Raw genomic sequence first — 27,919 nt, 5'->3', positions numbered from 1 at the left:
CACGCATAGTTTTGTTTCAACTTTGGAAAAAGGTCGAAGTCTGGTGGACTCATGTTTAGACTGTAGGGAGCGTGAGGTAACACCTCCCAGCCATATTCGCATAGTTTTTCAATGACGACATTCCCTATGTGCGGGCGAGCGTTGTCGTGAAGAATGAGTGGCCCAGCCAAGAGCAACTGAGGTCAGGTTGTGTGCATATTTCTGTGCAATTTTTGCAAAAAATCACCACAATACGCTGCTGTGATACTTCTTCCACACGGAACTTTATCTGTAATGATGATGCCTTCATGATCATAAGCAAAAATCGTCATTTGTTTGACTTTTGCTTGAGCTCATTGAAATTTTTTGGGTCGTGGGGAAGATGGAGCTCTCCACTCATCACTGAAAAACTACGCAAATACGGCTGGGAGGTGTTACCTCATGCTCCCTATAGTCCAGACATGAGTCCACCAGATTTTTTCCAAAGTTGAAACAACCTATGCATGGACATCGTTTTGTATCTCTGGAAGAGCTTTTTTCCGCCGGTACCCGAGCCATTCAGCAACTGAACAAAAACATTAAGAAGCCTCTGACATTCCTAACAATGACCCTGGGGCCGATACCAGGGGATAAATGTAGAACTTAAGTAAATTTGCAGATTGTTGAAGCATTGCAATATCACAGCTAGAAGGCTTCAGATTTCTGCCTTGACCTCAGAGCCTTTTCCTTGCTTGATCTTATATCACCTTGCCAGCATCAGTAATAGCCAACAGTCTGCTGGGATCCAACAAGATTCGCAGCTACCTGACAATTCCTCGGTCATGAGACTAACAAACCGGAGGAGCTGAGGGGCTGATTAGCACAGCTTGCCTTTCCTGAGGAGGTGTTCACCCCAGCGGCTTCTGGAAGCCAGATGTCACTTTTCACCACATCTCTTCTTTTAAAGAAAATGTGGCTGTCTGTATAAAAAAATAAAATGATCCAGGAGATAGATTCTTGTGGTTTTCTAAGTGAAAGTCTGAACTAGAGAATGACATGGGGACAAATTTTTCCCCGTCCCCACGGGAACTCATTTTCCCATCCTGTCCCGAAGAATTATTTTCCTATCCCTGCCCCATTCCTGCAAGCTCTGTCCCCATCTCCACAAGCCTCAAACACTTTAAAATCATAAGTAGCAACATTCTAGAGCTCGGATTGTGATGTCATAATGCCTCATTCCACCAATGCCAAAGCTCCGTCCTCATCCGCACAAGCCTCAAACAATTTAAAATCATAAGTAGCAACATTCTAGAGCTCAGATTGTGATGTCATAATGCCTCATTCCACCAATGCCAAAGCTCCGTCCTCATCCGCACAAGCCTCAAACAATTTAAAATCATAAGTAGCAACATTCTAGAGCTCAGATTGTGATGTCATAATGTCTCATTCCACCAATGCCTAAGCTACGTCCTCATCTGCACAAGCCTCAAACACTTTAAAATCCTAAGTAGCAACATTCTAAAGCTCAGATTGTGATGTCATAATGCCTCATTCCACCAATGCCAAGCTCCGTCCTCATCTGCACAAGCCTCAAACAATTTAAAATCATAAGTGTTCAAGGCTTGTGCGGTTAAGGCAGAGCTTACAGGAATGGGACAGGAACGGTAACAAAACTCGCAGGGACGGGACGGGGAAATTGAGTTCCTGTGGGGATGGGGACAAATTTGTCCCCATGTCATTCTCTAGTCTGAACTTACTTTACAAAGTTCAAAGCTGTAAACCAGGAGTCACCTGCTTTTCCACCGTCTACATCACCCATGCTGTGACTTTCAGGAAGATACGTGGAGGGGCTTTTTCGATATGATGTCTAAATCTGAATTTAAATGCTTTGCGGAAGACACAGAAAAATCCAGTACCAAAAATGCCCATTTTCAAAACTGCACAATATCTATCTTGGGGTTTTGGTTTTTTTTTTTCCAAAAATGGATGTGTTTGTGCTCCACGTGTCTATCCTCTGTGCTTCTATCTTTTTTAACCATTTTCGAAAAGAAACGCATCCAAATGAAAAATGCACAAAACAAGCCATTGGGATGTAGGAAGGACCAGCATTTGTACTAGACTGGCCACACAGATGTCCCAGCAGAGCAATGGGGCACATAAAAGATCCCAGGTAGAGAATGACACGGTGACAAAATTCATCACCGTTCCCGTCCCCGCGGATAACCGCGGGAAACCATCTTCATGTCATTTGTTAAGGAGAGAGGGAAGAATCAGAGTATGAATGGTCACAACCACTGACTCGCAAGCTTTGCTTTGAAGAATGCTGGTGTAGAAGGACTGAGGTTGAAACAGACATTACAGAATGACAGTCTCTGGTATCCAGAGCAGATATTGTGATGTCATAATGCCTCATTCCGCCAGTGCCTAAGAGCCAATCACATCAGTGATGTCACAATGGCTTCATTATCCTTGGCTCACATAAGAATGAGAGTATGGATGGCCACAACCACTGACTCGCAAGCTTTGCTTTGAAGAATGCTGGTGTAGAAGGACCGAGGTTGAAATAGACACTAGAAAATGACATGGGATTATTTCCCGCGGTTACCCGCGGGGACGGGAACGGTGATGAATTTTGTCACCGTGTCATTCTCTAGGTACACATCTCACCACAACTCCCTTATGGTGTATGGTGAGCCCTCCAAAACCCACCCAAAATCTACTGGACTCAACTGTACACTGCAGCAGTAGCCTTACATCTGCAGGTGACACCTCACATGTGGGATTTGGGTAGAGTTTGGAAGCTCACAGATTCCACCATAAGTGTAGTGGTTAGAGTGGAGGATGGGCCAAAGTCCCCCATCTCTATGGTTGACTACACTGCTTGCCAGACTAGAGAATGACTCGGGGCCAATTTTTTCCCAACCCCACGGGAACTCATTTTCTCATTCCGGTGAGTTATTTTCCTGTCCCTGCCCCGTTCCTGCAAGCTCCATCCTCATTTGCACAAGCCTCAAACACTTTAAAATCACAGGTTAAGGCACAAGTTACAGAAATGGGGCAGGGACAGGGACAGCGACAAAACTTGCAGGGACGGAGAAATTGAGGTTCTGCGGGGACAGGGAACAATTTGTCACCGTGTCATTTTCTATGCCAGACTACTCCAGGAACCTGCTTGCTGCTCTACTTGGAATTAGCCCTAACATCTGAAGCTGTTTCATTTAAATATTTGGGGTGGGTAGGAGGGGTCAGTGCCCACTAGGGGAGTGTGGTGGGTTTTGCATACATCCCTCCAGTGGTCATCAGGTCAGTCTGGGCATTTTTTTTTTTTTTTTTGAACTTATTCATTATTAAAAGAGGTCTAGTCCCAGATGTCTAACTTGTGCCCTGGATGTATTCTTAAATGTATAATTACAGCAGAAAAATGCTCAAGTCATAAGTCCATGGTGTTTGGGGAACCACCATGTTTGATCGAGGAGTTGATTTGAGAGATTGACTGTGACTTCACATCCTGAGGCAGCTTATAATTAGCGAAACGCTGTGTCTTTCTGTTTACTCAATAGAATTTGGCTTTTCAAATCATTTTCAGATCATAGGGGTCCCGATACAAGGCAGAGTATATCCCACTTGCATTGCACAAGGCTTTTCTCTATTGAAATATTATTGAGGAGGTTTTTTTATGCCAGTGACTTTATTACACCCTGTAAAACTCCATCTGTTTTCAACCTGAGTTTCTCGATTTGGTGGAGGGGGGGGATCTGAGGCTTTTTCCTCCTCTTAATAATTTTCACAGAAGAAGCGTTGCTGATGTGCGAATTGTGCCTTGCTGATGTTGCGAATTTTTCTGCCTTGTTCTGGAACTCTATGCCTGTGGAATGTTTAGTACTTCTCTTTGTGGACTCTGCTGATCTTTCATGAGTAGTTGTGCTGTGCTGTAAGCCAGGTCGAAAGTGTAGTGAGATTATATTGTTTGGTTTTTCGAGGGGCTTGTGTTGTGTTTGCAAGTCATAAGCCCACCCTAGACCTGTCCACACCACACCTCTAACATGCCCCCTTGAAATTTAGACAAACTACTGATGAAAAGCATAGATATCCATTTCAAAAATAGCAAATTGGAAGGGGTTGGCGAGAAAACATCCATCTGCTTCTTATGCCACTTTTTTTGACATTTTTCTCTTTTGAAAATGAGCTCCTTAATCTCCCTGTGCTCAAACTTAGATTGTAAGCTCTTTGGGAAAATACACTAGCCATGCCAATGATTTGGGGTAGTACCATGCACATTTCTAGCATTATATACATGTAACATAATTATTATGATCAGTTGTCTCTAAAATTGGTCTGGGAAACAGGCATGCCTCAAGTTCCTTAGTCGTCTACAGCTGTCACTGGAAAATGCCGGAAACGTAAAGCACAAAAGCATTACATGGAAGCTGTCTTGCATTTTCAACACTGTGTCGCTGAGCTCCACGTAGTCTCCTGGGACACTCACTATCCTTTTCTGTATGCACACACAATGACCAAGCAGAACTTGTTAGCATTCCCACAAAGAATCTTCCTTTTAGATACTCTGTTGAGCTGCATCTGTGAAGCTAAGGTCCTTAATTGAAGTGGAAAGCGTGGTTCGCTTTCTCACGGAGCTCTCGGTCCATAACACAGTTCCTTTGCGGAGAGTCTCTCCTTAATGAACTGCGACAGTCACAGGCGGTGAATGTGGGGAGAAGTCTTCCAAAAACTGTGTCTGTTGGGTGGATTCAGAGGCAAGTTTCAGGCACACGCTTGCCTCTGTGGTGCTGTTGTTGATACGGAATTGTTCCTTGGTTGGGCGGATGGCCACCATGAACTGACGCTTGAAAGTCTCACTTAGGGCAATGTAAAGAAAAGGGTTGATGCAGCTGTTGGCATAGCCCAAGCTGATGGCCACATTATAGGCATAGAAGAAAGCCACTGAAGGCTCATCAATGCCCAAGTGAACCAGCTGCAGAATGTAATAAGGTGCCCAGCAAGTGAAAAATGCAGAGCAGATAGCAACTGCCATACGAGTGACTTTCTTGGTCCTTACTCTGAGACTCCTCGGAGGTAAAGGTACTACAGTGGTCGCCATGTGTTGTAGGATCTTGAAATACACCACACAGATAATGACGAGAGGGATAGCAAAGGCCAAAAGGAACTGATAAAGAGTAAACCAGTAAATATCAGTCTCCGGGTTAGGAAGCAGTAGGGCACAGCGAACCGTCCCGTCATCCAAAGGCATTAATCCTGCATACATCCAGACAGGGATGATGGTCAAGAAGGAGAGAAGCCACACCAAGCAGATAACAGAGGCAGCTATGCATGGTGTTCGGACATAGGTGGACTTGAGTGGATAGACTGTGGCTAGATAACGATCCAGTGTCATTACAGTCAAGATGTTGGTGCTGGTAATCTGGCTGTTGGTATCAAGGGCAGTAATGAGGGTGCAGAGAGTGGCCCCAAAGTGCCAGGAACCATTTCCTAGGAGCTGGTGGATGAGGAAAGGCATGCCCAAGAGGAAGAGAAGGTCCACAATGGATAGGTTGAAAATGAAGATATCCGGTACTGTTTGCATGCTACGGAGTTTCTTCTTCTTTACAATTGTGTAAAGGACAATGCAGTTCCCAATGATGCCCAGGAAACAGATAATGCCAAAGAGGCTGGGCATGATGACGTTGGTGTAGGGGGCAGGTCTTTCAGCTGCTGTCAGAACAAAGAAGCAAAGCAAAGAAGCATCACAAGTTGCCATTCATCATCAGCAAGCTTTTTGTTTAAACAAATGCATTTCCCTTGTTGCATCGTTGGCAAAGTAAACATAGATATAAACGTATATCAATATTCATAAACATTCCCTGCTATTAATGTACTATGTGGACCTAGGTCTTGAATGTCTACTGTTACCCTTTGAACATCATGTTCCCCATATTTATAACCAAATGTGCAACCATATACATATCCCCCATTTATACATACTTAGCATTGATGACTATGAGGGGCAAAATTGAAAAAAAAGTCTAAGTCCCTTTATGGCCTAAGGCGCTGGGCACCCAAAGTAGGCAGCTGGGAAATGTCCATTCTCGAAACAAAACATCCAAAAGGTGGGGGGTTTTCGAGAATGACCTAACTGTACGTTCAGGCATTTAATCACCCAGACCACCACCTTTAAGCCCTATTCCCCCCAAAAAATTGCCCAAGTCCCAAATGCCCAAAACAAGACCTTATAGGCATGGGAGGGACCAGTCCACCTAAAACCACGATTCTCTAACCAGTGTCTGTCATAAGCGCTGGTTATAGAATCATGGAAGTTTTGGAGGTTTAGTTCCTGGGTTGTTGTTGTTTTTTTTTTTTTTGGGGGAGAGGATGGGGAGAAGGGATTTCAGGGGTTTCTTTTGCACTTTGTGCGGGGGTGGGGGATGGGAGTTCTGCTTGATATTGTAAAACTTGATGATATTTTGTTGTTATCTTTGCTGGCTTTCTGTTGAAATGCATTATGTGCTGTTGGTTTGTACTGTTGTTTATTGGATTTATCATCAATAAAAATTGTTTAAACATAAAGAATCATGGAACTGTCCCCCCACCCCCACAATGATCGTGGCAGTAGGGATGCCCAATCCCCCCTGCCTGAACTGCTGCAAACCCCCCGAAAATTTTCCAGAAAATGCCATGACCCCCCGCAACCTTCACCGGCAGGAGGGATGCCCAATCTCTTCTGCCCAAACCCGCCACGACCCCCCCCAACCTTTGCCAGCAGGAGGGATGCCCAGTCCCTCCTGCTGGATACTCCCGAACCCCCCTCCCCCCCCCCCCCCCGCAATCTTCACCGGCAGGAGAGATGCCCAATCTCTCCTGCCAACAACCCCATCTCTCCAAAGATAACCCACATGGACCCCCCCCATGTCCGCCCGGCCCTACTGACCTCTAAGTTAATTGAGAATCACCATTTAAAACAATGAAAAATTGTAAAATTAAAGCACCTGCCAGTGTCTAAATAAAAGGCCCTGGAATTGTGCCTATATAGGTGCATTATGGTGCTAAACACCATTATGGGCGCCAAAAAGCATCTACATAGGCGTAATTCACAGCATAGATAGGCGCTGGAAATGTAAACCCTGGCCTACATTTCCCAGAGGTGCGATTCGCTCTACAGTGCCATTGCATGATTGATATGTGATCGGCGGTCGCTTTTTAGGCAGCTGCCTATATTGGTGCTGTTTAAAGAATCTAGGCCTTAATGCGTTTAACGTTGAACCACTTAAACTGCACTTTCCCAAATTGTACCATATTGTTATAATACTATTCCTTTGTGCTGGCTTTCTGAAAATATCTCTTTGCACCTCAGTAACCCCCTCCCCCTTTTACAAAGCCCCGATAGAGGTTTCTCCCACGGCTAAGTGCTCCAACGCTCATAGAATTCCTATGAGCGTTGGAACAGCGTCGGAGCATTTAGCGTCCTGGGCCACGGTAGAATCCTCTACCATGGCTTAGTAAAAGAAGGCCTATATTTAATGCTAGAGATATAGGGCCTCTTGACAAAGCCGTTTAGCATGGCCCGCTGCTGCAATGGCCCCATAGCTCATGTGGCTAGCACGGCTTTGTAAAAAGGGGGGGGGGGAAGGGAATAATGCATTGCATCTTACACATATTGATGGTTAAGAATATCACATTTTTCTTTCAACTCAGTGAATGAAAGTACAGTATATGCCTGCTTTCTATACATTTCATAGCTAGCTAGCATTTTTTTAAAAATTCTTTTTGTGTGCTATATTAGAAAAATATCATTTTTTTTTTTGTTTGTGGCCAGAACATCAGATAGCCTACCAAAGATTGTAAGTAATTTTGGCCTAGTATGTGTCTGGTAAAAACCAAAAATGAAGAGAACACAACCCGGTCTACGAGTGAAGGCTACTAATGTTAAACATGTTTTTGGACAGATACTGAGGGCAGTGGATAAATGACAACAGGTGTGGAGGGGGAAGTAGGTGTTGGTTTAAATATAGTAATCTACTCCCTCCCCCCTTTTTTTTTTTTTACAAAGGCGTGCCGTGCGACAAACACTCCAACGTCCAATGAATCCCTATGGGCGTCAGAGCCATTACCGCAGCCCACCACAATAATAGTCTTTGTAAAAGGGGGCCTATATGCTTATCTATTCAAACAGGTAAAGAACCAGAGGCAGGCAGTCACCTGGACAGACTAAATGGACCACTTGGTCTTTATCGGTCCTTATTTTGCTACGGCCTCAGTGCTTGCAAGTGTTGCATTGCAATGTTTTAGTAAACTCCAGTGTACGGAATTCAAATGCATTTAATAAAGCTACTTTTCACTCCCAATGGAATAAAATAATGATAGTTAACACAATGGCAATATTTCACTCGGTGACACCTTATTACTAACACGACAGTTTCCGCTACAAGTGCACCACCTTTTATTCCAAAGTCTTCAATCATATATACAATACCATCAATTATTCTTTACCGCTTTTCTGCCAGATCTTCAGGGGTGCCTCTGATGGATGCGACGTCACCAGTCTGAGATTATGCAACTGTCATTCGTCATTTGATCTGTTGTGCAGTTATTTCATAATTCATTTCTTCCACTTTTGTTGTACAATGATTATGATTATTTTCTTATTTACTACAACCTGTTAGCGGGGACATTATCCGACATGTTGCAGGTTTCCGGGTCTCGCTGCATCTTTGTCAGATGGAAACCGTTTCAGCCATCATGCTGTGGCTTTCTTCAGGGTATGCTCTGAAGTCTGCCATGTGACTCTGTAAATAGTGGGTTCACTGACCTGATTGGGAACAGGGCAGTCCACCAATTTGAATTTTGGCGGGAAAATCGGTTGGTCAAAAATTGTGAAAGTCCATAGAATGGAAAAAGTCTCTGGTAGGTTTAAAGATGTTTTCCCCATGGAGCTGGGTTAGATGCCAGCTGCGGAAACCCTGAGAGAACATTATCCGACATGTTTCACCCTTAGGCTGTATCAAGGATGCCCCCTCAGTGTTTCATGTCTGTCCAAGACGGAGACCTTTCTTCCACTATATGGGAAATTCTAAATTTTATTTCAAACTCTTTTTATTGAAATTTTACTTATACAAATTATACAACCCTATAGGGCACCTGGTCACAGCTCCACCCCTTCCCCTATCCAGCAGGGGAGAACACTTTGAAAGAAGCGATGCTAAAGGTTCCCCGAGACCAGCAGCAGTATCGGGAGCCCCTCTCCAGCAGGGCACCTGATCACAGTTACACCCCTCCCCCGATCCAGAGGAGAGAACACTTTAAATATATATTTTTTTATTTTTCTGTTGATACTTATTTTTTATCTCTATTTTTTATTTATTTTACTTATTTATTTTTAATTCTATCTTTAAATTTATTTATTCATTACTTGGTGGAATATTCATTTCTATCTCTATCTCTGTCTTTATATTTTATCTTTATTTTTCATAAATTGTCTCTTCAGGTACTTTAGTTAGATTGTGAGCCTTTGGGACAGTTAGGGAATTTCCAAGTACCTATCTTATTTATTTTTATTTATTGTATCTTTTAATGCATTCATTTTTGTAAACCGCTTAGAAACCTCACGGTTATTAGCGGTATATAAGAATTAAATTAAATTAATTCCCATCCAACCTATTCCTGTTTGCCACATAATATTAAAACATGAATCATTCACAGAACTAATGACTGGAGTCCTGACTCTTGTGGCCCCAATCCCTAATATCAATGGCTCTGACAAAATATACAAAGTACAAAATTCCTTCCCACCCACCCACCCCTTTATAGAGTTCTTCTTACATACTGTACATTCCACCCCCTATATAACACATCTATGTAGAATTTAACTGCTCATTATCTAGGTCAGTGTTCTTTAACCGCCGGTCCGTGGACCAGTACCGGTCCGCAGAAATTTCCTGCTGGTCCACAGGGCCGGTACATGCATCGAGCCCTAGGCAGTGCTTTTCAGTCGCCGGTCCACGGTGCGATTGATGTGGCATTTTCTTCCTCAGTGCTGCAATACACAAGCTGTGGGCAGAGGTTCCTACTCAAGCCTGCGCCTAAACCAGAACCCTTCTCTCTGATGTCACAATGTCAGAGGGAAGACTTCCAGATGAGGTGCGGAACGCGCGAGGAGCCGCTGCCCACGGCTTTGTGCACTGCAGCACTGAGGAAGAGGGAGCCGGCCCAAAGATAACACCGAGCGGCAGGCCAGAAGGCAAGGCACAGCATGGAGGGAGGGAGACAACAATGGTAGGGGGAATGATTTTATATTTTAATTTAGTGATTGATTTATTTTTATTATTATTTATTTCTAATTATAAATCAAAATTTACAAGAATACATTTTGCTCCATTAAACACAGGGAAGAAAAACAGATCAAGGTATTGAAGTTCAATCTTACTTATACAGACAATCTTATTCCCCTTCTTAGGCCAATATAATGGGGATAGTGGTAAGCAATTACATAAAATGAGGGGAAAAAAGGAAATTCATTAAATAAAAGGCGTGAGTGTTTCTAAACAACTGCTTGAACTTCTACTATCCCTCTTTCAACATTCCTTGACGATCTTCTTAACATCTAAAAACTCCCTCAGATGATTTGGAGAGAAAAAGGTGTATTTGACTCCTAAATACCTAACTAAACATTTGCAGGGATATGCCAAAAGAAACGTGGCTCCTAATTTAATAGTCTCTTGACGCATAGAAAGAAATTCTTTCCTTCGTTCTGACTTAGCCCAGTGTTCTTCAACTGCCAGTCCATAAAATAATTATTTTATTTCCACTGGTCCATAGGGGTCAAAAGGTTAAAGAACACTGATCTAGGTCACCATCTTGTCCCATTTGATGCACATACCATTAATTGCTGCCGCCTATTTCTCCAATACCAAATTGTAGGCGTAACTGGTTTCAACCAATGATTCATGGGGAAATTCTAAATTATAATGTCTTGAGTTAATGATAGCATATCTCTCCTAACAATTTTACACTTCTTGTGAATTTATACATTTGTGCAGAGTCTGTGAACATTGAGAGATGTTATTAGTGAAGGGAGGGCTGTGGTGGGAAGGGAAGGAAATTTTTTTCTTTTAAATAGATGACAATGCTGATCTTAGGATTTTATAGGATTTTACCACATCCTCTGACAATGCGCTCCAGAGCTTTCTCTGAGTGAAAAAATTGGTTTTTAAAGATTTTCCTGTAACTTCATCGAGTGTTCCCTAGTCTTTGTCATTTTTGATGGAGTGAAAAATTGATCCACTTGTACCCATTCTACTCCACTCAGTATTTTGTAGACTTCAATCATATCTCCCCTCAGTCGTCTCTTTTCCAAGCTGAAGAGCCCTAACTGTTTTAGTCTTTCCTCATACGAGAGGAGTTCCATCCCCTTTATCATCTTGGTCGCTCTTCTTTGAACCTTTCCCAGCGCCACTATATCATTCTTGAGATAAGGAGATCAGAATTGAACGCGATACTCCAGATGAGGTTGCACCATGGAGCGATACAGGGGCATTATGAAATTCTTAGTTTTGTTAACCATCCCTTTTATAAATAACTAGTGTTTAAGCCCGTTACATTAACGGGTGCTAGAATATATACCAGTCTGTCTTTCTTTATTTATGTCTCTCTCCCTGCTCCTGTCTCTTTCTTCCTTTCTTTCTGTCTCTCTCCCTCCTGCTATTTTTCTCTCTCTCTCCCTGGCACCCTTTGTCTGTCTGTCTTTCTTTCTGTCTGTCTCCCCCCACCCCACTTTCCTTTGCAGAAGCAGCAGTGATATTTCCCTTCCCCTCCAGGCAGTGTTCCCTCTAAGCGGGCGGGTGTTGTGAGCAAACTTTTTTCACTGTGAGCTAAAAATATCGGGCGCCAGCAAGTTATGAGCCAAATAAATATGTTGCTTTCTACCACAGAACTTCCTTACGTTTGTATGGAATCTATCCCCTTTCAACTTTAGAGAGTGCCCTCTCGTTCTCCCTGCCTTAGCTACTAAGTCTATTCCCTTCAGTACCTTGAATGTTTCTATCATGTCCCCTCTCAATCTCCTCTGCTCAAGGGAGAAGAGGCCCAGTTTCTCTAATCTTTCGCTGTACGGCAACTCCTCCAGCCCCTTAACCATTTTAGTTGCTCTTCTCTGGATCCTTTCGAGTAGTACCGTGTCCTTCTTAAAGTACCAGTGCTGGACGCAGTACTCCAGGTGAGGGCGTACCATGGCCCGGTACAGCAGCATGATAACCTTCTCTGTCTCTTCAGTCCAGCATCTGCCCCTTCCATTCACTGTCTGTCTTTCCCTGCCATCTCTCCTCCTGCCCCCCCCCCACCCTCCAATTTGGTCTAGCATCCATCATCTTCCTTCTGTTCCCCTCATGGTCTGGCATCTCTATCCTTCCCTCCCCCCTGTGGTTTTTAGCATATCTCTCTTCTCATTTCCTCCACTCAGATCTGATCATTCTCTGCTCTCTTCCCTTTTCTTCTCTGGTCTTCCTTCTCTATTTTCTGCCTCCATCTAAATTAAATTCTTTCTTACTATTTAGTCCCGTTTCCCTCTTTTCACTGTGTCTACACACAGCTTGTCACCCCTTTCCCTCACCCCTCCATTATCTTACTATTTTCTTCCCCCTTTATTTATCTCCTCCTTCCATCCAGTATGTGTTCTTTCCCCACTTCCATTCAGCATCTGCTCTCCCCTCTCAACTGACATCCATCTGCCTTCTGCTCTCTCTCCCTTCTTCTCACTTCCATCATCTGTCCCCTTCTCTCTCTCTCTCATCTCCTCCATTCCATCATCTGCCCCTTCTCTCTCTCCCCCCCCCCCAACTTCCATCATCTGCCCCCCTTCCCCTCACCTTTGTGGGTCACTTTCTTTCCCCTGAGGGTGGCTCATGTCACAGGGGAAGCTTTGGCCGAGCAGAACCGCTTGATTGACAGTGGAACTTACTTGATTGATGTCGATGCTGGGGCCCGTTGCCGTTTGAAGGAAAAAAAAAAAAGGTGGAAAAAAGGAACCTGTAAGGCGAGAGGAAGGGAAACCTCCAGGATAGCTGCTTTTTGCCCTCCTTCAGCGGCCCAAGAGTTCAGACCAGCAGCGGCAGCTCTGTATGCTTTTAACTTCGGCACAGAGCTGCCCCTAATCAATAGTTTAGCGCGGTTTCATGAGGCAGCCTCGGGGCCTTTGATAGCCGGCCCGCTTCGATGATGCGATGTGGGCCGGCCTAGCAAAGGCCCCGAGGCTGCCTTATGAAACCGCGCTAAACTATTGATTAGGGGCAGCTCTGTGCCGAAGTTAAAAACATACAGAGCTGCCGCTGCTGGTCTGGAGGTGCGGAGACAAGGCAGGAGGCAAACGCGGTGGAAGGCAGGAGTCCCGGCGAAGGCAGGAGTCCCGGCACAGCGACTGCAACAGGAAGTTGCAAGTCAGCTGACGCCGGCCTTTCGTTGCGGCGGGGACCGAATCCTTCGCGGACCGGCAAGATTTTGTTTGCGGACCGGCGGTTGAAGAACTGTGCTCTACAATGTGTGCGCTGTGACGAGAAACTTGTGCGCTGCCAGGTAATATTTTGTGCGCAAGCGCACACCAGCGCACCTTAGCGGGAACACTGGTTGGGGGGGGAGGCTCCAGGTCCCTGTGAAGTAGTAGCAGCATTTTCCCCCACCCCCCATTCCCTTCTCTCCCCCCCCACCACTTTACTTTGCAGAAGCAGCAGTGATATTTCCCTTCCCCTCCAGGTCCCTGTGAAGTAGTAGCAGCATTCCCACCCACCCCCCATTCCCTTCTCCCCCCCCACTTTCCTTTGCAGACGCAGCAGTGATATTTCCCTTCCCCTCCAGATCCCTGTGAAGTAGTAGCAGCATTTTCCCCCACCCACCCCCCATTCCCTTCTCCCCCCCCCCACTTTCCTTTGCAGAAGCAGCAGTGATATTTCCCTTCCCCTCCAGGTCCCTGTGAAGTAGTAGCAGCATTCCCCCCCCCATTCCCTTCTCTCCCCCCCCCCATTTTCCTTTGCAGAAGCAGCAGTGATATTTCCCTTCCCCTCCAGATCCCTGTGAAGTAGTAGCAGCATTTTCCCCCACCCACCCACCCCCATTCCCTTCTCTCCCCCCCCCCACTTTCCTTTGCAGAAGCAGCAGCGGTATTTCCCTTCCCCTCCAGGTCCCTTCTGAAGCAGTAGCAGCATTTTCCCCCACCCCCCATTCCCTTCTCTTACCGTGAGCTGCCCTACTCCGTTCGGCCCCTCCTCCTTCCGGGCTGGCCTGCTGCGACTGAAGTTTTTTTTTTTCGGTGGCTTTTCCCATGGTGGCTGATCCTCCTGTAAAGAGCAGCCTGCGATGGTGTCTGGCTTTAGCGAACCTCGCAGGCCACTCTCCAACTCGGTAGCATGTTCCTTCTGACGCGATCCCGTGCGTCAGAGGGAACGTGCTACCGAGATTGGAGAGCGGCCTGCGAGGTTCACTAAAGCCGGACACCATCGCAGGCTGCTCTTTACAGGAGGATCAGCAGCAGCGGCGGCGGCGGGAGGTGTGTTCCCTGCTGAGGACGCGGGCAGAGAGAGAGCTTGCCTGGCTTCCCATGGTGAGTGAGGGCGGGAGGAGGGGAGTGGCTGGGGACCCGCGCATGCGCACTCCTGCAAAGCCACGGACCTACATCTCACAGAACAGGGATTACAGATCACGCAGGTCTGAGTGCGCATGCGCGGCTAGCGTTTTATTATTTTAGATTCCTAGCATCCTATTTACTTTTTAGGCCGCTGCCGCACATTGGGCGGAAGATTTCATCGTATCGTCTATTATCCTTTTCTTGAGCGCTAATCCCCAAGGTGGTTTTACATTATAAAATAATGGGTGACGAGCTTGAGACTAACAGGACTAAGTGGGATAAAAGGGTTGGAGGTAGAAAATCCATCTTAAAATAGTAGAACAATCCCAAAAAATGGTCAATACAAGAGGAAGGGGAGTCTCATCTGAAAGCTGGAGCAAGGAGGACTCGAAATGATAAGATGGGATAGAATTAAAGATTAAAAGCATCTTTGAAGAGGAATGTTTTAAGTTTTCCTTTCAATTTTTCTAGAGAGTTTTCATCAAGTAATTCGGTGGGTAATAAATTCCATAGGGTCCGGGCAGTAACTGCAAAATTCGATGTACGTGTGGTGCTCAAGAGGCGGAGCAAGGGGACGGTAAGCAGGTTTAGTGTCTGGGATCTAAGTAGTCTTCTAAAACAGGTTGCGTAGGTGCACATATAGAGCGTGCAGAAAGAACCAGCTCATTTCCACTTTGCTCCCTTTCATCCACAGCATTCGTTTCTTTAGCCGGGACAGCAAATTATTTGCATGTTCCGTGGAAATGTGACAATAATGAATCCCCAGAGACCCTGCCTCATATTGAGCGCCGTTCCTGCAATTAGCTAGTTAGATGGTTTTTCTAAATCAGCTTCCACTTAAACAACCCTTTCGTTGCCTGCTATCGATCTGAGCCTGGAACATCTTTGATTTTCTGCAGGAAGCTGTCATTGATATAGAGCTTGCTGTAACATGTTGTAATATTAAAGACTTATATTAATTGCTGGCAAGGTGCTCATCATATCTACTGTACATGTACAATATCCCTCTAATTGTGGGAAGGTGGGACTAGTGTAAAAATTTACATTTGCAAATTAAAGAATAAGAGGTCAGTTGCATAAAGAATAAGAGGTCAGTTTTAATTTAACAATGAGCTGAAAACTGGTATTTACAAGAAATAGTAGGCTATAATTGGTCTTAATTGGTGCTAATTGACATGTAACTTCAAGGGGGTGTGGACCTGGGAGAAGTGGTGTAGGAGAGAAGCTGGTGCCTGAAGCAGAAGTACCTGGCATTCTCCTCTCCCCCCAGGCAGTGTGTGTGGGGGGGGGACTGTCTCTTAGATGTATTCTCCCCTTCCCATCCCATGCTCCATGCTACCTCTACCCCACCCCTGCAGAGCTTCGTCTTTGTTTGCTGACCTCCAGGCCACATCTGGAGGGTCTCTGAGCATGCACAGATGTGTATGACATCATCTACACATGCTCGGAGGCCCTCCAGACACAGCCGGGAGGTCGGGGCTTTCCAAAACCTGGCCGAACTACCAGGTTTTGGAAAGTCTGTCCAGGCACCCAGACAGTCTGGGTTTTCCTGGACGTCCGGTAACCCTATCTTCAAGTCTTCACCAGCAGCATGTGGGGTCTACATCGGCTGAGCCTGCCCTCTGACATAACTTCCAGGTTCTGTGAACAGGAAGTGATATCAGAGGGAGGGCTGGGGCCGGTGCATGCAGTGACGAGGAGATCCTGTTCACTGCTGATGAAAACTTGAAGAGGTATCGGGGAAATGCATTTAAGAGACCTCCTCCTGCATAGGGGGGGGAAAGATTCCACTACCCCCACCAAAATAGCACCTGGGGTGCTCCACCACTATGCCACTGCCTGGGAGGAGCCTGTGCAGTTCAGGCAGTTACACACATGGGTTATAGAATATTAGCACTTATACACCTAACTGCTTACAATTAGGCACCAGCATATAGGCCAGCTACTGAGATGGCATAAGTACACGTGCGATTGTATAGCGAGAGTGAGATCTGCCTGGGGTGGTGGCACCCTCATCTGCCCTCATCTCCACCCCTACCTCCACATGTTCCTTTCCCACCTTCTCCTGCCATATGTATGTCACTTCCCTTCCCTTTGTACCTCTGTAATGTTCTCCAGCAACCCCCAATGTGAGAACATAAGAATTTGCCGCTGCTGGGTCAGACCAGTGGTCCATCATGCCCAGCAGTCTGCTCCCACGGTGGCCCCAAGGTCAAGATCAGTGCCCTGATACAAGCCCTACCTGCATACATTCTGGTTCAACAGGAACCCGTCCAACTTTGTCTTAAATCCCTAGAGGGTGTTTTCCCCCATAACAGCCTCCAGAAGAGCGTTCCAGTTTTCCATCACTCTCTGGGTGAAGAAGAACTTCCTTATGTTTGTACGGAATCTATCCCCTTTTAACTTTAGAGAGTGCCCTCTCGTTCTCCCTACCTTGGAGAGGGTGAACAACCTGTCTTTATCTACTAAGTCTATTCCCTTCAATATCTTGAATGTTTTGATCATTTCCCCTCTGTCTCCTCTTTTCAAGGGAGAAGAGGCCCAGTTTCTCTAATCTCTCACTGTACAGCAACTCCTCCAGCCCGTTAACCATTTTAGTCGCTCTTCTCTGGACCCTTTCGAGTAGTACTGTGTCCTTCTTCATGTATGGCGACCAGTGCTGGGTGCAGTACTCCAGGTGAGGGTGCACCATAGCTCGGTGTTAAGCTGAAGCTTGTTTAGCTTATAGGTAAATTTGGCCCTGTATACAACAAAACTTTTTGTTGCATTAGGACAGGAGTGGGCAAATATTTGGGCCAAGGGAACACATTAACATAAGAACATAAGAATTGCCATACTGGGACAGACTGAAGGTCCATCAAGTTCAGTATCCTGTTTCCAACAGTGGTCAACCCAGGTCCCAAGTACCTGGCAGAAACCCAAAGAGCAGCAACATCCCAGAGCTGAGACTGTGATGTCATAAAGCCTCATTCCACCAATGCCTAAGAGCCAAACTCATGAGTGTATGTCACAATGACTTGATTGTCCTATACATGGCTCACATAACAACATTAGAATTGCCATACTGGGACAGACCAAAGGTCCATCAAGTCCAGTATCCTGTTTCCAACAGTGGCCAACCCAGGTCCGAAATGCCTAGCTAGATCTCAAGTAGTAAAACAGATTTTATGCTGCATATCCTAGGAATAAGCAGTGGATTTCCCCAAGCCATCTCAATAATGGCCTATGGACTTCTCTTTTAGGAAATTATCCATGCCTTTTTAAAACCCCGCTAAGCTGATTTCACCACATTCTCCGTCAACAAATTCCAGAGTTTAATTACACGTTGTGTGAAGAAATATTTTCTCCAGTTTGTTTTAAATCTACTACTTAGTAGCTTCATCTAAAACAAATTGGAGAAAATGGAGGCATAGAGAAGAACAGGATGAAATTTGGTGAAATCCCTTCTATACAGCTAATGTCATTTCCAGTCAGAAGTGAGAAACTTTGGGCTAGATTCACTAAGCAAACCAATAATGTACCGATCGGTTTACGAGCCCTTTGCGACCCAATTTCCCTCCGACCCGATTCACTAACCTTTGTCCCGATCATCCTTCGATCCGCGCATGCAAATGCAGGCAGGAAGCAATTCACTAAAATAAAAAAGCAACACCGACTGGGCTGGCCGATCCAAAATAAGCGACTACTGAGGACCAGTCGCTGAGGTCCTTCCGACTGCCCTGCCTTCTGCCATCCTGCTCTCTGCCCTGCTTTGCTGCCCCGATCTGCTCTCTGCCCCGATCTCCTGCTCCTCTCTGCCCCAATCTACTGCTCTGGCCACCCTGCTCTTGTCCTGAATCTCTCCTGCCTGCCGCCTTGACTCACCGCCTTGCTCTTGCCCTGAATCTCTCCTGCCTGCCGCCCCAACTCGCTGCCCTGCTCTCGCCCCGAATCTCTCCTGCCTGCTCCCTCGACTCACCGCCCTGCTCTCACCCCGAATCTCTCCTCTCTGCCGCCCCAATTCGCTGCCCTGCTCTCACCCCGAATCTCTCCTGCCCTTCACCGCACCGCGAGCCCGTGGTTTTAATCTGCGGGTTTAAAGCGGGTTAAAACCACGGGCTCGCTGGGCTAGTAAAAGGTTTTTTTTAAAGTCACGGCTCTTAGACGCATGCACATCTACAGATGGTCTGCGCATGTGTTGGGATCGCACACTAGCAATCCGTGCAGTCCGAGGAGGGCATTCCTCCGATCGTCCTCATTTTAATTTTTTTGTTTTGTGAATTGGTCGGGCCTGCACAGATCGGGCACAGAAAGGAGGTTAGTGAAACTAGCCCTTTGTCACTGCCTGCCAGAAGGAAACTTCCTGTGGCCAGATATGGCCTAAGGGCTATAGTTTGCCCAATCTTCATCAAAGCATCAAGCATTTGTTTTCAAGGTGTCAGGTCAAAAGCGCGCCAGGACAAAGGCGCGCGCAGACAACTGAGCGCAACGTGAAGCTGCGTGCCGAAGAAAATGACTGTTTTAAAGGGCTCCGCGCCGCGTTGTGGGGGCATTGTGGGGTTGTAACCCCCACATTTTACTGAAAACTTCACTTTTTCCCTAAAAAACAGGGAAACAGTTAAGTTTCCAGTATAATGAGGGGGGTTACAACCCCCAAACCCCCCACAATGCCGCCGCGATCTGTATTAAGTAAAGTGGGGGGGTTCCCCAACAAAACCCCCTGTCGGAGCCCCTAAAAACACTCTTTTACTTCGGCGCGCACTTCCGTCTTGCGGCTCAGTTGTCGGCGCGCGCCTTTGTCTTCGGCGGTTTTGTCTATGAACCGTTTTCAAACCTGTGGACAAACTGTAAAGGAAAAGGATGTGCTTAGAGGGGTGAAAACTAAGGATGACAAGGAGAAACTGAAGAATTTACAGCTATAGGAAGGCTATGTCTGATAATGTGTTAGGAAATAAATTTCTCTGTATATTATCCCCACTAGAATTGGGCTGTTCTATATCAGAGTAAATGGAGAGGATGCATTAGCTTGGATAGACATTCATTTCTTTGCCAGGCTGAGCTGTAAATTCTGCTGTTTCTCTTAGGCTCCTTCAGTTTTATTCACCCCTCCCCCCTCAACCCTATTCTTTTAATTTACAGTTGGTGTTGTGATGAACAGTATAATGTACTTTTATTTTCAGGCAACATCATTCTTAGCTCATTTTGCTTTAAGCTCAGAGGGTGGTTGATCGCTGGAATAATCTTCCACAACAGGTAACTGAGGCCAGCAGCGTGCCAGATTTTAAGAAAAGATGGGATTGGCATGTGGGATCTCTTCATGGAGGTAGTTAGGGGGTGGGCCATTAGTGTGGGCAGACTAGATGGGCCGTGGCCCTTTTCTGCCGTCATGTTCTATGTTTCTATGTTTCTCATGAAAGGAGCATAGTTCTCAAAAACTCATGAAATATATGGAGTTATTCCAAGAGAATGTCATAATCAAAAGGGGAGGGAAACCCGTAGTCCTTTTACCGCACAGACCCTGGGGTTTCCGGTCAGGTATAAAAACTCTCAAGGGGATGAACTCCTCTGGGTTCACAGACAATATGTGGCTCCTTCTCAAGGGACTGAGGGGGGAGTAGTCCTCCGGGTGAGAGACCATGTAAGAGCGAGGAGGCTCATATGGAGATAAAGGTGTCCTGGGAACCATAGGACCTCAGGCAGACCCTGAGAGCATGGAATGGGCTAGAGCAGATGTCCCAGAAGAACCTCAGGATAGAGAATGACACGGTGATAAAATTCATCACCATTCCCGTCCCTGCAGATAACCGCAGGAAACCATCTTCATGTCATTCTTTAAGGAGAGAGGGAAGAATCAGAGTATGGATGGGCACAGCCACTGACCCTCAAGCTTTGCTTTGAAGAATGCTGGTGTAGAAGGACTGAGGTTGAAATAGACACTAGAAAATGACATGGGATTATTTCTCGCGGTTATCCGCGGGGACGGGAACGGTGATGAATTTTGTCACCGTGTCATTCTCTACCTCAGGATATGGAATGCATGAAAAGGAAACCCCCCTTACTCTCCCTTTTCCTCAGCTGTGGTGGTGTGATAGATCCTATGAAGGAGAAAGACTTACCGGTATCCTAACAGGTGGTGCTGCCAAATATCCTAGGGAGGGTAGTGAGGAAACCACAGCAGGTTTCCTATTCTCATTTAGAAAGCAACCACTTAGCGACAACACAATGAGAGAGGAAATGATTTGCATAATGATTCGCACGGGAGTAAGGGGATAGGGACTTGTATACTGCTTTTTTGTTGCTTTGGCATTTCAAAGCGGTGGGCACTAGAGGATTAAGTGACTTGCCTAGGTTTCACAAGGAGCAGCACTGGGATTTGATCTCACAATCTCTGGGTGGAGAGGCAGCAACTCATCCAGTGAGCCAGTGAACCTTAGTAAGGAACTAAGTAAGCCTCCGGGTGAAAGGGGGGGGAGGGATTCTTCCCAGAGTTGCATCCCTTAATTTGTTTTTCCAAGAGATAAATGGGATGGACCAATATTAAAGGGTGATGTTGATTTCAAGCATTTCACCCTGAGTGTGAAAGCGACCTCTAGAAAGGATCTGAAGGGCAGCTGGATCCCAAAGGTAGCTTAGGCTCTTTTGGGCCTTACAGAGAAGAATTTCTCTATCAAAGGAGATTGCTGATGACCTAAGAGCCTGATTCCTGAGACTGGGAATATCCAGAGATTTGATGCATAGACCCTGTGATATTGGCTGGATGAGAACCTTTGATGACCACAAAAGGAATTAATTACAGCTTGTTTCTGTATAAAACTTCACATAATTACGTCTAATGTTTGCTCAAATGCAGGTACTTGTGTATATGTTGAAAAAGAACTAAATACATTTCTAAGACAACTTATATAAATGTCCTTCTTAGTTTTCAGAAGTTTAAACACTTTGCTGGAACCAGCTCAGAATTGGCTCTTCCTCTGACATCAGTTCCTGGACCTGCGCCTAGGAAGTTATATCAGAGGAAGAGCTGGCACAACAGCAGGTTGGGGGTTGCTGCTTGCACCAGGAACATTACAGAGGTATGGGGGAAGGAGTATGTGGAGGTGGTAAGGAGAAGAGGGGAGGGGAGGGGCACCACAATCCCAGGCACCTCTCACCCTCGCTATGCCACTGGAAGTACCTGTATGTAAACTGCTTTGAGTGTGGTTGTATAACTTCACAATGGCGGTATACAAGTCCCAATCCCTTTCCCTGATGTCATAATGCCTCATTCCACCAATGCCTAAGAGCCAACCTCATCAGTGATGTCACAATGGCTTCATTGTTCTATACTTGGCTCACTTCTGATATTGTATTGGAGGAGAGTGTGGTGCAGTGGTTAGAGCTACAGCCTCGGCACCCTGAGGTTGAGGGTTCAACCCCACATTGCTTCTTGTGATCCTGGGAAAGTCACTTAAACCTCCACTGCCCCAGGTACATTAGATAGATTGTGAGCCCACCAGGAAATGCTTGAAGTACCTGAATATAAACTGCTTTGAGTGTGGTTGTAAAACTACAAAAAAGGTGGTATACAAGTCCCAATCCCTTTCTCTGATGTCATAATGCCTCATTCCACCAATGCCTAAGAGCCAACTCCATCATTGATGTCACAATGGCTTCATTGTTCTGTACTTGACTCACTTCTGATATTTTATTGGAGGAAAGTGTGGTGCAGTGGTTAAAGCTATGGCCTCAGCACCATGAGACTGTGGGTTCAAGCCCTGCACTGCTCCTTGTGATCCTGGGCAAAGTCACTTAATCCTCCACTCCCTCAGGTACATTAGGTAGATTGTCAATTCACTGGGACAGATAGGGAAGATGCTTTTGAAGCACCTGTATGTAAACTGCTTTGACTGAAAAAGGCAGTATAAAAGTCCCAGTCCCTTTCCTAAACTATTGGCATTTTTTGTAAATATATCTGCTGATATTCTGATCTTTATATATGCATTCTTGGCACCCTCTTATGGAACTGTGGACTTAATATGCTGCCTTTCTGTGGTACAACTAAAGCAAGTTACATATATATATATACAGTATATATATATATATATAGTATATAGTAAGTACGTACATTCTCTGTCCCTGGTGATGCCTGGGGCAGTGGAGGGTTAGGTGGCTTGCCCAGAGACACAGGGTGCTACAGTGGGACTTGAACCCAGTTCCCCAGATCCTTGGGCTACTGCACTAACCATTAGAGCTACTTCACCACTCCCAAAGAGTTTATCCAGAAGATAATGAAATGATGAGCACAGTAAACACAGATTTTCATTGCCTCCCCTCCCCTCTTTTGACCCCCTCTTTGAGCTGATCAGGGCATCGGGAGAGTGATGTGGCTCAGGGAAAGTTGCTGCAGCTCTGCCAGGTGCCTTCCTTCCCATTATCTCATCAATCTTTTCTTGGCCCTGAATACAGAATTGTTTCCACTTCTGCCCAGCCTGGAGATCAGCCATGCCTGAAGATTCTTCTCTAACTCCATTCTATAAAACTCAAGAACAGTCTGATATTCTGATAATCTCTGCTGGCTCTTCAGATTCAGCGTTTGGCAGGGCGCGCTAAAGAGCTGTCTAATTGAAATGAAAAGGTTATTAATAATGAATGGCTGCCTAACGGCATAAATAAATGATAAAGCTTTTTGCCGGAAGAGACTGGTGAAGTGTTAAACATACAGATTACAGTTTAATGGTCTGTAGTGGCTGTGTATATCATGGCTGATTTATGTTAGCAGAATTACCTGGAAAGCAAATCAACAAATCAAGTGTTAACGTGAAACCCCACCCCTGCCCCCACCTCCCTCAATCTGCAGTGAAAGTTTAATTCTGTGGAGGGGCATAATCAAAAGAAATGTCTAAGTCCAATTTGAATGTAGGGTGTCCATTCTCCAAAAGTACGTCCAAAATAATTTTTTTTTAAAAAACTCATCTATCTTTACGTCCAGGCCGCCACTACGTCTATCTTTATAGCACATACTCGACCAAAAATTGGTCCAAGTCTAAAACATCCAGAACAAGACCTTTTTGGATATGGAGGGACCAGCATTGTGATGGACTGGCCACCCAGACATGGCAGCAAAGCAGTGGGGCACCTTACAGGGCACTGCTGTGAACTTCATAAAAAGGGTGCCACATAAACATCTCACCACAGCTCCCTTATAGTAATGCTGAGCCCCCCCCAAAAAAAAATACCTCCAAAACCCTCTATCCCCACCTATCTACAATCCCAATAGCCCTTATGGCTATAGGTGGAACATATAAGGAAGAACAGTAGGGTTGAGGTGGGGGGTTGGTGGCCTCAAATTTTTTTACCATGAATGCAGTGGTTAGAGTGGCTTATGGGCATGGGTCCTCCTCTCTATGGTTCACTAGCCCATTCCCCAGACTACTTAAGACACCTATGTGCAGCTCTACTAGGCTTTCCTATGCCAGGTGCTATTCCGGAGATAGATATGTACATTTTTTTTCTGAACTTTGGGGGGGGGTGAGGGGGTCAGTGAACATGGGGGAGTGTGTGTGTGTCTTTCCTTTGTCCCTGCAGTGGTTTTCAGTTCACTTTAGATACCTTTTGGGCACTTATACCAGTCTTTACATCGTCTAACTCAGGGGTGCCCATACTTTTTGGGCTTGTGAGCTACTTTTAAAAAGACCAAGTCAAAATGATCTACCAACAATAAATTTTTTTAAAAAAACACAAAGCACACTGTACGCAGAGAAAATATTAATTATCATTTATATTCCGGGGTTTTTTCAAAGAGGTCATGGCAGATGGCTCTATGTAATGTCACTTCAGTAACAACTATACAAAAATAGACAAATATACTTCCTCCCCAAAGCCACTGCCTCCATCGGGAACAGGCCCCCAAACCACTGCCGCCCCAAGCTCTCCCTGCTTCCCGATGCAGAAGCACCGGGCCAACCAGCCTTCACCCCCGAAGTCAATTATGACATAAGAACATAAGAAGTTGCCTCCACTGGGTCAGACCAGAGGTCCATCGCGCCCAGCGGTCCGCTCCCGCGGCGGCCCATCAGGTCCATGACCTGTGAAGTGGAAGTTCCGGGGCAGCCAGGCAGCAATTGGCTGGCCCGGAACTTCCTCTCCGACGTCAGAATTGACATCGGGTGGGGAAGGCTGGCCAGCTCGGCGCTTCTGCGTCGGGAAGCAGGTAGAACACGAAGGCAACGCGATGGACTCGCGTTGCCTTTGTGATCTACTGGTCGATCGTGATCGACCTTTTGGGCACCCCTGGTCTAACTCATTACATATAAATTTCATCTAGGCAGTCTCCTTCAATTATCCCTGCAAGATGAGTACGTCTAGGTTAGCCCACATCACGTCCTAACCACTCCTCCAAAAATGCCCCTTTTAGCGCTAGGTGCACAGTGGGATTCAGAGGCCTAAAAAGTCCCTGTATATGTCTAATAAGCCGTTTCGATTATCGGCACTTGGACGACCTGTCTTATAGATCGTCCAAGTGCTGACTTGGGCGGGGTTTTAGACGTATTTCAGTTTCGATTATGAGCCCCTTAGTGTCTTGCAGTTATTGTTTATCCAGCTGTGTCAGAATGTGGCTGACCAGGTCTGGCAAAGGAATCCAGAGTCAATCCCTTACAAGTCCAATTAAAGCCAGGAAGATTTTCTTTGAATCTTTGCCTACATATTCCAAAAATCCACTAGTAATCCTATCCAAACATCAAACTAAGGCCCCCTTTTATCAAGCCATGTTAAGGGTTTGTTTTTTTAACACCGGCCGCTGCGGTAAAATCTCCGATGCTCATAGGAATTCTATGGGCATTGGTGCTTTTACTGCAGCGACCAGTGATAAAAACCTAATGCGGCTTGATAAAAGGGGGCCTAAATAGGGTAATTTTATAACTGTTCACACACAAAAAAAATGTATGCATTCTTGTTCATTTGCAGGGGTCTCATAGTTTACAAAGCAGAAGCATGTGTGGGTTTCCCTTTTGAAAATTGCCCCTTAAAATTTATCCATTTACATGTACATCTGGTTTTTGCCACATACAGATTTTCAGAGTTAATTTACACGTGTGGCTGAATTTCCAAAAATGTGCCTGTAGATTGTAGAAGCAACCCTGTCCCTGGGAATGAATGCCTCCACTCAGTCCACTGTGCTCCAGGCAGTGTTGCACCTCTAGTGGCAGTCTCATGGTACTTTGGTAATCTTATGCACCTGAATACTGGCCAGGAGCCGCATAAGCTCCCGCAGCTAACACAGAACAAATTAGCACCAGATATTCAGTGTCAGTACCAAGACATAGCCTGGCACTGAATATCCGAGGATAATTCTGCCCATGCCAGTCAAAGTTTAAAAAACACACTGACCAATGTGTGTGGTTGAGTCGGGGTGGGGGTGGGGGGTTCTTTCCCTCTTCTATTTCTATATTGTCATGCTCTCTGGACATTTATGATTAGGACGCAATCGGATGTCGAGCATAAGAAACCAATTCTCCTACTAGATCTTTCATATTGATACTGTATAGTTTCGTATCCAGTCAAAAGCGTGCGAGACAATCGTGTGCAGACAAACCCGCCCAGACAATCGCGCGCACATCAGTGCACTGGATTTCAATACTCTTTTAAAGTGCTCCGAGGGGGGGTGGGGGGGGAACCCTCCACTTTACTTAGAAATATTGTCGCTCCCGTTGGGGAGGTGGACCCCCCCCCCCTCCCCATTACAAAGGAAACAGTAATCGGGAGCAGTACAAACCATTCAGCGCGCCGGCCTGCACTAAAAACCACTATCATGGTTTTGTAAAAGGGGGTGGGGTGGGGGGTGGTAAACTAGCTATATCTCTGTTAAATCCCCAAAATAATGTCTTGGGTCTATTATGGTCTAGGAAGTGCTACAACAAATACACTAGGCGTGGTAGAATTTCCATTGTCACAATAACAACCCTTCCAGCCCAGAAAATAAAAAGACCCCCACATTCCTCCGCCTCTTTTTATTTGCATAATAACCGGAGACTAAATACCCTTAACCCTTTCAGGACCAAGGGACATATTTGTCCCATAACTTTAAAATCCTATACATTTTGATTGGGATAGTCTACAGTTCTAAATTTGATATGTACGGATTCCATATGATACTGCCTTTATGTAAACAAACTGGTTCCGACATTCATTCATTAGCGTCGTTGCCAGATTGACGAGAAGATTCACTTGCCACACTGTCCATAAGCCAGAAGTTTGATTTTTTTTAAAAAAAATAATGATATTTCACAAAAAAAAATCAATTTTTTGGCATCTGCAAGCCCTTTTTACCATAAAAATGTCATTAAAACCACAAAAATTGGCCTACGATCCTTATGGTCCTGAAAGGGTTAACCAAGTCCTGATCTGTTTATTGACAGTAATTATACCAAGGGATCAATATTCAGTGTTAATTAACTGGGTAGCAGAGACTCCAGTTAAATAGTGCTTATTAGGTCCCCAAAGGTTATTCAGCTGCACATAACTGAATATCCCTTCTGACTGCCACGGCAGGCTATGGTTAATATATACGAGTAAATGACCTCTAATCCGCAAAAAATGGGAACCTTTTATTACCGAATAGGCTTCAAAAAACCAAAAATATTACCAATACAATAGAAAACTAAACTGAAATAAATGGTTTTTTAAAAAATCAACCCTTTAACTCCTGACAGGAATGACCTCTGCAGTTTAAATTTAGCCTCCAGTTCTAGTGTGACTACGCTGTCGCCAGCAGAGCAGGATTAATTGTTCCTTGCCCTGACTGAACAGACGGGTTCTCTCGTCTCTCCAACATTCCCCACTCCTGGACGAAGATTTCGAAACGGGGCCTTGCCGAGTGGAGTTAAAGTGGCGACATGACCCTGAGAGGACTCAGCTAAGTTGAATTGTATATTAGCTCTTTGATCCCCAATTGTGACTTTTTTTGGTATTGTTTTCCTTTTTTTCATATATCGTTATGATTATTTTTGATTGATTATCACCTCTGATCGATTTTTGGGGATTTAAAGCACTTTAGATCTCCTTTTTCACCCTTCTTCGAAAGCACACCTGCACTTTATATTTATTTGCATAAGAAACCCGTTTTGAAACAAGGGAATAGATGATGTACGGGCCAGGGTTTATTTAGACCATGGGTGAAACCTGCAGCCCTGTGAAGTATTTTGTGCGGCCCCGGTCGAGGGCGATGCAGTGTTTTCCTCCGTTGCCCCCGGGTATTTATCGTCTTGCTGCAGTGTTTGCGTGGCCCCAGAAACATTTTTTTCAGCCAATGCGGCCTGGGGAAGCCAAAAGGTTGGATACTCCTGATTTAGACCTTTGGTCTGGTGCTAGTCACCCGGGGCTTTTTGTGATTCGGAGGATTGATGG

The 27,919-nt window shown here is 45.4% G+C and overlaps 1 protein-coding gene across 1 annotated transcript in view; it reads right to left on the bottom strand.

Moving 5' to 3' along the window:
* Positions 1 to 3,142: 3,142 nt before the first annotated feature.
* The window catches only part of LOC117368268 (melanin-concentrating hormone receptor 1-like), a 37,637-nt gene continuing 12,860 nt past the window's right edge, over positions 3,143 to 27,919 (bottom strand). The window contains exon 2 of the mRNA XM_033961747.1: positions 3,143 to 5,667. Coding sequence (XP_033817638.1) covers positions 4,634 to 5,667 — 1,034 coding nt within the window. The 3' untranslated portion in view covers positions 3,143 to 4,633. The remainder of the gene's footprint in view (positions 5,668 to 27,919) is intronic.

Source organism: Geotrypetes seraphini, chromosome 10, assembly GCF_902459505.1.
Source record: "Geotrypetes seraphini chromosome 10, aGeoSer1.1, whole genome shotgun sequence".
Classification (NCBI taxonomy): Eukaryota; Metazoa; Chordata; class Amphibia; order Gymnophiona; family Dermophiidae; genus Geotrypetes; species Geotrypetes seraphini.
This window is presented reverse-complemented; position numbering and strand designations above follow the sequence as displayed.